Source organism: Drosophila kikkawai, chromosome 2L (assembly GCF_030179895.1).
Source record: "Drosophila kikkawai strain 14028-0561.14 chromosome 2L, DkikHiC1v2, whole genome shotgun sequence".
Classification (NCBI taxonomy): domain Eukaryota; kingdom Metazoa; phylum Arthropoda; class Insecta; order Diptera; family Drosophilidae; genus Drosophila; species Drosophila kikkawai.
This window is the reverse complement of record NC_091728.1, coordinates 3,340,232-3,350,038: the sequence shown is the minus strand read 5'-3', so window position 1 is coordinate 3,350,038 and position 9,807 is coordinate 3,340,232. Positions and strand designations below refer to the sequence as shown.

The 9,807-nt window shown below is 43.8% G+C and overlaps 2 protein-coding genes across 2 annotated transcripts; one reads left to right on the top strand and one right to left on the bottom strand.

Moving 5' to 3' along the window:
• The first annotated feature begins 282 nt into the window (after positions 1–282).
• On the top strand, positions 283–2,412 carry LOC108086051 (uncharacterized). The gene is made up of 5 exons (XM_017182869.2): positions 283–469; positions 525–827; positions 890–1,602; positions 1,675–2,037; positions 2,099–2,412. The coding sequence occupies exons 1-5, from the start codon at positions 293–295 to the stop codon at positions 2,400–2,402; spliced, it is 1,860 nt and encodes a 619-aa protein (XP_017038358.1). The 5' UTR covers positions 283–292; the 3' UTR covers positions 2,403–2,412.
• A 485-nt stretch (positions 2,413–2,897) lies between these two features.
• LOC108086052 (uncharacterized) lies at positions 2,898–9,792 on the bottom strand. The gene is made up of 9 exons (XM_070283528.1): positions 9,668–9,792; positions 9,278–9,604; positions 8,934–9,218; positions 7,782–8,878; positions 7,447–7,719; positions 4,971–5,127; positions 4,608–4,913; positions 3,465–4,552; positions 2,898–3,402 (listed from the first exon to the last, which is right to left on the bottom strand). The coding sequence occupies exons 2-9, from the start codon at positions 9,560–9,562 to the stop codon at positions 3,129–3,131; spliced, it is 3,765 nt and encodes a 1,254-aa protein (XP_070139629.1). The 5' UTR covers positions 9,563–9,604; positions 9,668–9,792; the 3' UTR covers positions 2,898–3,128.
• Positions 9,793–9,807: the final 15 nt, after the last annotated feature.

The following is a 9,807-nucleotide window of genomic DNA, read 5'->3' as shown; positions in this document are numbered from 1 at the left end:
CTTTTCTTCAGAAGTTGGCAATGCATTGGACAAGGTCACAGTGTTCTCAAATTATATAGAAAATCCATAAAATCCTGACAATTTAATGAGTTCTTTCATAATTTCATTAGAAAAACTTAATAATCTCTTGGGATTAAAGTCGTGAACAATGAAAAAAGATCGATAAGGTTGCAGCATCACATAAAAGGCACCCCAAAACCATATAATATTCATTCAGATTTGAGCATTCGAACTAAGCAGAAGTATTGAATTTCGTCGCTCCTCTGAGTAAATCTTAGAAACAAATCGCGTCATGAAGGGAGAACTTCTCCTTTTCCTGGGCTGTTTCTTAGCCTGTCAGAAGACATCCTTCGCCTCAATATCGTCGGAAAGGTCTAACGAACCGATCTTTAAGTTTACTCAAACCGATTATCGTTTGGGAGCCATCGTCAGGCAGATCGACGAGTTGAATCGACTGAACAGAACCACGGTGAGTCAGTTGCACTCTTGTAATTAAAAACAAAAATATATAATCCCTCCGCTAGAATCGCTATAGGGCGGCGTTCGCCGTCCAATCAGGCGGCTTCATGGATTACAGCTTACCCTTTAACTCGGAGTTCGATGATATTTATAAAACCATAGGACGGATTGACCACCTATACGAAAAAATAGGAAAATATGAGAAGGCCAGGTTTGAAAATAGCACCCAAATTCGTTTCGCGGAAAGTATCCTAAACACTGAGCAAAACGAGAATACGATGGACAAGTTGCACGCTTCGTTCTTCGGAAGCGAATACCAACCCTTCGGGGGAAAGAATCTGCTCAGATCCGTCATCAATGGCTATCAGGTAAATCCATCTGGAAATTAACTGAAAATACGAAACCAATTAAGATTGTATGTTGAATGTAGGAATATCCGAACAGGACTTGCAGGACTCCTCAGTCCCCCCAGCAACATCTGTACTCCCTGTATGTGGACATCGCCCTCACCGAACTAAAGTCCCTTGCCATGCTGGAGTGGTCCTGGCTATTCCTGGGGCAGTTCGAGAGGACCGGGTTCACCGTGCAGCAGGAAATAGTGCGGGAGGGCTTCGAGCGCAGAATGAAACGCACTCGAAAGCTGATAAAGGACCAAATGAGCGTCCCTGATCAATCCGTTTGGCGCTGCGATCCCGAAGAGCCCAAGGCCGGAGTCACCTACGACGAGGTTACCCGCCTCCTGCAGGGCCACATAGAAAACGAGAAGGATCTAAACCCCGATGGAACATGCCGACGTGATTGCGCCCACTACCAATTGGCAAGAAGCTATTCATGCCAACACGGGGAGCTTTGCACCAAACAGCCGAGCTGCAGAGGTCGCCTGCACAATTGCCAGTTTTTGGAGTCCAACCTGGAGGTGTGTCATTCGGAGAGGGGCTCTAACAGGCGATACGATTTCATCCAGGGCGAAAGCGGGCGTCACCTGGGACCAGCTAAAGGGTGCAGCAGGAAGATGAACAGAGCTGAAAGCTGGCGAAGTTGGTTTTTCGAGTGTCATTACTGTTTCTGCCTGTGTGATGAGGAATTCCATTCGGATCGCTTCTTCAACCTGCGCCCAGTGATCGCCGATATAGGACGTAACAGGTGCTGATTTTTACTCCATAATGAACCCCGCACTTGACAATAATATCACTAACAAGAATCTGCTCCTTTCAGAGTTGTCACTGGTCTGCGATTCCAAAAGCACAATCGCATTTTCCACCTTCAGATCCAGCAGGGCGAGCTTCTGGCAAATGGGGCCATCAATGGGACCGCTCTCGAATGGAAACCCCTGGATTCTTACAGCATTTTAGATAAGAACGTTAAGATGGACGTGGACTTCCACGCGCTGAGCTACGAGAAACGGTCCATCGATCTAGTTGAGCTCAGAAATCAAAGCAACTTCCTAGTGACTGGCTTGCGGTTCCGTGTGGTTGGAGGCCATCTTAATCTGGAGGCACAGTTCACTGGGTTTGACTTCAAGAGCGGTCGGCTCACTGAGAAGACTTATTGGTCGTCAGCGGGCACCGATAAGGCCAGGTACTAACTACTTTTATAAACAATCAAAATATTATGAATATTTATTAATAATTTCCTTCAGGAGGAAAGTGGTCCTAGAAAACTCCAAGGTGTCCTCAGAATCCTCCACACCCTCGGAGCCTTATCCCAGCGACAACGACCAGTATGTGGAGTTTATACACTCGGGCCTGGAAGAGGACGCCGCCCAGATCACTGTGCCCCTCATCGACATCCAAGAAGTTGTCTCCGCGCCTCCGGTCCCCCTTTCCGGGATTGGAGTATACTACAAGGGCAGCAAAGGATACGGTGGCTACGTGGCTCCCAAACTGATCACCTACGACTACAGCCAGAATGTCGAGTTGCCCACAATGGAGTCGGTGGTTTAACTTTTAACTTAAACAATCAAATTAAAATTCACATATTAAAATTTGTAACTAAATTTGTAAACGATTCCTATAAAAAGAGCTTCTTAATGTCTTCGAACCGCTATTCTTGAGTTCCTCTTTAAAAACAAATAGAGGAACACCAATTAACAACTTATTAATTTATTAATTCCACCAATGAATATATAGCTAAACACCATAAAATTCTATTCTTTAGTTTTTATTAGGTTACCAAATCTGAGTACTTAATTTAACATTTTAAGAAATACAATTTTTGTAGATTAACCCTTATAAAATTTTTAAAAAATTAGGTAAAATTTTGTTCTGCCAAACATGTCTAGATTGAGTTGTCTTTTGATGATGGTTAGAAATATATATTAGTGTTTAGTTCTGACTGAAATAATTAAAACTATAAAAATATAAAGGAACTAAGCGATAGAAATTATATGATTTCCTTAAATGACATTTTATTTATATTTTCTTAATTAATGCAAATAAATGTTTATATTTGCCACTTTATTTTTATGATTATTGTCTCAATAAAAAAGGAACTGATTGCTCATTGTGAATTTTTTTGCTCGCGTGGCATATGTACAATCAAAATAGAAAAATTTAAGAATAACTATCAAGATCAAAGCCAAGCAAAAATATATCCCTGTTGAAGGACGAATATTTCGTTCCTGTTTTCCAATTTATATTCCTTCTCATCCGGGATCATTGTAGGTACGCTCATTGTAGGTACGGACTAAAGTCCAAGTTGATAATCTTGGGTCCAATGAAGCCTCCATATCCTTCACGGCCCTTGTAGTAGATGCCAATGCCGGACAGCGGAACCGGTGGACTGGAGACCACTTCCTGGATGTCTATAAAGGGCACCGTGGTTTGGGCGGCATCCTGCTCGAAGCCCGTGTGGGTGAAATCGAGGTATTGGTAGCTCTTTGGGTAAGGCAGCGAAGAAGTAGTAATAGTGGGCACATGGGTCTCTCCTAAGGTCAGTTTTTCGCTAAAAGAGACACAAGGTTTGCTATTAATTAAGAACATTGAATAATAAGGTGATGGATTTACCTTCCCTGAGCACTGTCTCCCGTCCCCCAATAGCTCTGCTCATTTGGATCAATAAGTTTGCCGCTCTGGAACTCGAACTCGCTGTACTGAGCCACCAGATGTAGGCGACCTCCGACGTCTTGAAACCTAAGCCCGGTGATAAGGGAGTTATTGCTTTGTGGTTCCAGCTCGTTCAGATCGATTGACCGTCGGTGGTAGGTCAGCATGTGGTAATCTACACCCTGTCGCACATCCCTATCGGTAATGCTGTACTCCTCCACGGGCTTCCACTGGAGAGTGGTCTGGTTGATGACTCCCTTGGGCAGGAGCTCGCCCTCCTGGATCTGCAGGTGCAAGATCCGATTGTGCTTTACGAAGCGAAGGCCAGTCACGACTCTGTTGTGCTCCACATCCGCTGTTACGGGTCTCAGGTTGAAGAAGCGATCCGACTTGGGGCCCTGCTCATCGCACAGGCACATGCAGTAGCTGCATTGCCAAAAAATCCACCGACGCCAGCTTTTTGCCTCGTCTGTGCGCCTGTCGCACTGGCCCCACTGCCCGAACCGATGTCCGCTTTCATAATGGACGTAGTCGTATCGCCTGCTGGAGCTCTTGTCTGCCAGGCACACCTCCATCTTAGATTCCACAAACTTGCAGTTATGGACGCGCCCTGAGCACGCCGGCTGCTTGGAGCAGAACTCATTATCGTAGCATCCGTGGTTGGAGGCATAATTGTAGCGGGCGCAGTCATATCGACATCTCCCATCTGCGTTCAGATCCACCTCGTTCTCGATGTAGCCCTGCAGGAGGCGGGTGACCTCCTCGTAGGTGACTCCCGGTGTGTGGTGTGCCGGATCGCATCGCCAAACTGTGCGATCTTGTCTGCTCATCACCTCCTTGAACATCCTCAGAGTGCGGTTTGTCCTGCGCTGGAATCCCTCTTGGAGGATTGTTCTCTCCTTGGTGAATTGGCCCTCCTCTTTAAGCAACGACCAGGAGAACTCAGCCAAGGCAAGGGCCTTGAGCTCGGCGAGTGCGATGTCCTCCTGCAGCAGGTAAAAGAACTGCTGGGCGGACTGTCGCGTTCGGCACATGTGACTGGGGGAAACCTACAATTCAGAAGCTTGTTAGGAACTATTAGGACAGAAATAGATGTGGGCTAACCTTTAGTCTGGTGTCAAGCTGTATCAAAAGATTGTTGGACGTAAAATGGGGTTTGTCCTCGTCTCCAAGAAGGGTGAGGTGAAGTTCATCAAGACTGTCCTCGATTATCGACAGGGTTTCCTGAGCAAAGTTGGATAGGGACGTCTTTTCAAATGGCATCCTTGTTTTATATGTCTGCATCCTCTGGTAGCGCAAAGAGATCCTGTTTATGATATTCTGAATATTCTGCATGTTAGCCATTATTAGGCTGTTCTTTTCTATATAGTCTGCGATCGATTCAATTATAAAGTCCGCAAAGTGATGATGCTGGGGAGGTATAACCATTAGAAATGCATGGGGAAGGACAGTATCATCGTGACTCACCTGATTTCTCATAGTCTGGTCCAACTCTTCTATACGGCTTCGGATTTCCATCAACCTAGGTTCAACCATTGACTTGGTTTCCTGAAAAATCGGAATATTCTCGTCGGGCACGTAATCTATTATCTTTTCCTCTTGTGCCAATTTAATGGCAGCATCACTGACAGATTTTTTTATTACTTTCACAACATCTGCATTCGTATGCATGGCCAGCAGCAAGGCCACAAAGATAGGTATTTTCACTTTCATTTTCAGTCAGGATTAGATGTCGGAAGGATCTGTTTGCCTTCAGATTACACTAAGAGCTCTATCCGAGAGCTCACCGAGTTGCCTTGGAGCTTAAAACACAACTAAATTGGGTTTTAATTTGGCTTCGACTTTTAAAGAGAGCAGCCTTATCGCTTTCAGTTCATATTGGGCTTAAGGGTGACGTATACATGAGACCACCGAATCATATAGAACAGCGATGGGCACGAGATCTAACGGTTTGAGCAGCAGCTCGCTGGAAAAAAAAAAAAAAACAACAACCCCCAGCGTTGCGAAGCGTCGCACCCACGCGACACACAGAATGTGCGAGCCGAGAAAATACACTGACAAAAACTTTTTGAGTAGATCAATATCTTCAGCCATTTTTGCGTGCATTTATGTCCGCCTAAGAAAAACGACTGCAAAAAAATCCAATCGTTTTTCTTTAGTGCAGAAGTCAACGCCAGCCGCGCAGGTCCCTTTAAAATTGTTCTTGTTTTTGGGACGATGTGCGAGTTCGGTCGCTTGTGTTTTGTTGTTGCAAACTCGGGATCGCGGGGATGTGCTCGCTACCTGCGCCAAAGGTCAGTGTGGTTGTTTTTGTAAATCTTCACGGTTCGCTGGTCGCGAGCACTGCACTTGTGCGTCTGCAATTGTGCGACATGCTGGCGCCTCCGAAAAAAAATAACGGTTTGAGCAGCGTGAGCAAATTGAGCCGCTACGTGCCCATCGCTGATATAGAATTATTAAAATCAAATCTTTTAGCAAACGAATTTCCTAATCAGAGGCATTGTTTGCTTAGAACCCGTACAGATAATTGTTTGATTCTGGGAAACATTTTAGTTGGTTTTTTTTCTTAAGAGATAGGATTCTTCAAAACAATTAAACTAGCTACAGAAATGTACTTTCTTTATACCAAAAAAGAAATAAAAAATCGTATTTCTTAAAAATGAAAGCTTGACTTATACAGTAAATCTGTTAATCAGAGGAAACATAACATGTTTGACGATCCTTAAAAAAGTCCTGACTCAGGTTCTCAGTCTGTTGACCTAGAAGGATCATCATTTAATTATCAGAAAATGTTTTAGTAGCTATGCCACAAGCTCTTGATACTTCATAGACTAAGATACTGTCGACGAATATAGACTTTTTGTTATTAAAAAAAAATAGCCTATTTTTATAAAATAATCTTCTATTTGAACCAAAATGTGGGTAATAAAAATGTGTTTTATTATTTTTTAAGGGGTTGGGAAGTAAAAACTTATTTTTCTGAATTCTGAATTTCTTCATTACTTCTTTGGGTTTTTTAGTTTTAGTGAAATAGAAGATAAATAGAAGAAAATAATTCTTTGAAAAACTCTTTAAAAGTGGCATCTAGTTGAGTGTTTATTTTAATTATAATATTTAACAAGCTAACTTATAGTGATAAAAACAACGTTCTTTGCCAAAAATAAAAATCTTTAATTATCTGAATTTTGTGTAAATACAAATATATATATTTTTTTATGGCCTGTTGTAATCTTTTAGCGCGACACGCGTAAGAGATTATAACTAAAAAATGTGTGAGAATAATAAGTTCGATTTATTCAGTGACTCAGATGCATGAATGTTCTCTCTTTAATTAGTTTATTGTTTACTAAACAAATCTCTTAGGGAAACATCTCAGAGCAAAACTAAAACTGATAAGATCGCAGCTCTACTCAAAAGTCAGCTCATAAAATCAAATTTTGTTCACTGAGTCTATAGCATTGGAACAGAGAATAAGCTTTTTGGAATATATGAAAATAAAAAGATTCGTTATGAAGGGAGAACTTCTCCTTTTCCTGGGCTGTGTCTTAGCCTACCAGAAGACATTCTTCGCCACAGCCTCGCGGAGAAAGTCTAAAGGACCGATCTGTAAGCTGACTGAAACGGCTAAGCGTTTGGGAGCCATCGTCAGGCAGATCGACGAGTTGAATCGACTAAACAGGTCCCAGGTGAGTTAGTTTTTTGTATGGAAATATTTGTTTTTTTTTTTTTAATGCACTTTATTAATTGACATTCGAATTTTAAAACATGATTATTGCACCTTCTTTATATTAAACAGTTGCTTATTGCTTATTAACAACTTTTTTCAAGAATTATAAGAGTAAGAATTCAATTCAAGGGGATTTATTCAAAACCACTTTAGGTCCTTCCTACTCCTCCTCCTTTCGGGCTTCCATTTCTTTTCACTTTGGACTAAATCTTCGATCATTGTAGGTAACGAGCAAAGTCAAGGTTAATAATTTTAGGTCCTAGGAAGCCCCCATAACCTTGGCGACCCTTGTAATAGATGCCAATGCCAGACAGCGGCACTGGCGGATTTGAGACCACTTCCTGGATGTCAATAAACGGCACAGTGGTCTGGGCGGCATCCTGCTCAAAGCCCGTGTGGGTGAAATCGATGTACTGGTTGCTGCTTGAGAAAGGTATCGAAGAGGTGGATAAGGTGGGCACGTGGGTGTTCTCCAATGGTAATTCCTCCCTGAAAGAAAGAACAAGCTTTTTAGTATTGTGATTATTTCAAAATATTAAGTGGAATGCTACCTCAAGGTTTCAATGGCCCCATTTTGCCAATAACTCATATCCGTCGACAGATCAAGTTTGCCGCTTTCGAACTGGAATGGGCTGTAGTGAGCCTCCAGGTGCAGATCACCTTCGATGTTGGCAAACCTTAGCCCGGTAACGAGGAAGTCGTTGGTTATGGGTTCCAACTCATCCAGATCAATGGATCTCCTCTCGTGGGTCAGCATGTGGTAATCTATACCTTCTCGCACATCCCTATCGGTGATGCTGTACTCCTCCAAGGGCTTCCACTGGAGAGTGGTCTGGTTGATGACTCCCTTGGGCAGGAGCTCGCCCTCCTGGATCTGCAAGTGCAGGATACGATTGTGCTTTACGAAGCGAAGGCCAGTCACGACTCTGTTGCGCTCCACATCGGCTGTCACGGGTCGCAGGTTGAAGAAGCGATCCGACTTGGGGCCCTGCTCGTCGCACAGGCACATGCAGTAGCTGCAGTGATATAAAAACCATGTATACCAGCTATAGGTTTGGCTCAAGCTCCTGCCACAACTACCCTCCTGGCCCAGCCTATGTCCACTCTGGTAGTGAATAAACTCGTACCGCCTGTTGGAGTACCAAGGCGCCTGGCATATCTGCATGTGGGACTCCACAAACTGGCAGCCTAGTACATGGCCAGAGCACCTGGGCTGCTTGCCACAGAACTCTGTGGGGTAGTAGCAGCCCTGACTAGAGGCGCTGGAGTAGTCTTCACAAGTACTCCAGCATTGACTCGTCGGGTGGAGATCCACCTCATTCTCGATGTAGCCCTGCAGGAGACGGGTGACCTCCTCGTAGGTGATTCCCGGTGTGTGGTGCGTCGGATCGCAACGCCAAACTGTGCGATCTGCTGTGCTAATCACGTCCTTAAACAGCTTAAGAGTACGGCTTGTCCTCCGCTTCAGGCCCTCTCGTATCACTCTCTTCTCCTCGGTGAATTCCCCCTGTTCGAACTGCTTGAGCAGCAGCCAGGAGAACTCTATGGTGGCCTGGGCCTTCAGTTCAGTGAGAGCAATGTCCTGGAATAGCAGGTAAAAAAACTGCTGGGTGGACTGCTGGGACTTGCAGATGTAGTTGGTGGAGCCCTAGGAAGCATGACTAAACTTAGTAAAATCTTCGTAAATCCTTGCTATATATTACCTTTAGTGTGGTTTGCAGTTGAAACAGCAGGTTGTTGGGCGTCACATGGTCTCTGTCCTCCCTTCCAAAGAGCGTTATATGCATCGTGTCTATCTGTTGGATCGCCGAGAGACTATCCTCGGCGAATTTGATCAGTGTCAAATTTTCAAAGTTCTCGGAATCCCCATAAATCTGCAACCACTTGTAGCGCCTTGAGATGTCATTCATGATATCCTGGATATCTTTGAACTTGGCCATGATTGGAGTGTTTTCTTCTTGATTTTCAGCGAACGCAAAGTAACTTTGCTTAAATGGGATTTAGAGGTATATTTGTGATTCCGAAAGAATGTATTCTAATGCCTCACCATTTCTGTGTTCCTCTGCTCCATGCCATCAATACAAGCTCCTGCTTTGGTTAACCACAGCTTGGCATTGGTCTCCTTTGTTGAGGGAGCCCCTTGTTCTTGAGGGACATCTATTTGACTAGCATTTTCCACAATCTCATCAACGCTCATGTCCATCCCCTCCAATATGGCCTCCTCAAGTAAAACCGTATCCATATTCTTGTCCAGGTGGTGATACCATTTCGAATTCGTGGGCGTTGATAGTTGAAGGGCCAGCAGAGTGGCCAGAAAAATAGAGAAACGCATTTTTGTGTCGGATTCCGCTTCTGGAAAGATTTAGAATGGAACCTGCTCTTTTTTTTAAATTTATGAATAAATAGAGATTCGCATTTTTGTGGCGGAATGATTCACCTGAAGTTAACAAAAGGATCCTGAACTTATATATTTTATTTTTTGAATTTATGAATAAACTTTAGCGCTTGAAGCTGGAAACTTAATTAACGGGGTGCCCCGTTTTGCGATGCCTTTTTATATGAATCTGCCCTTGTGGC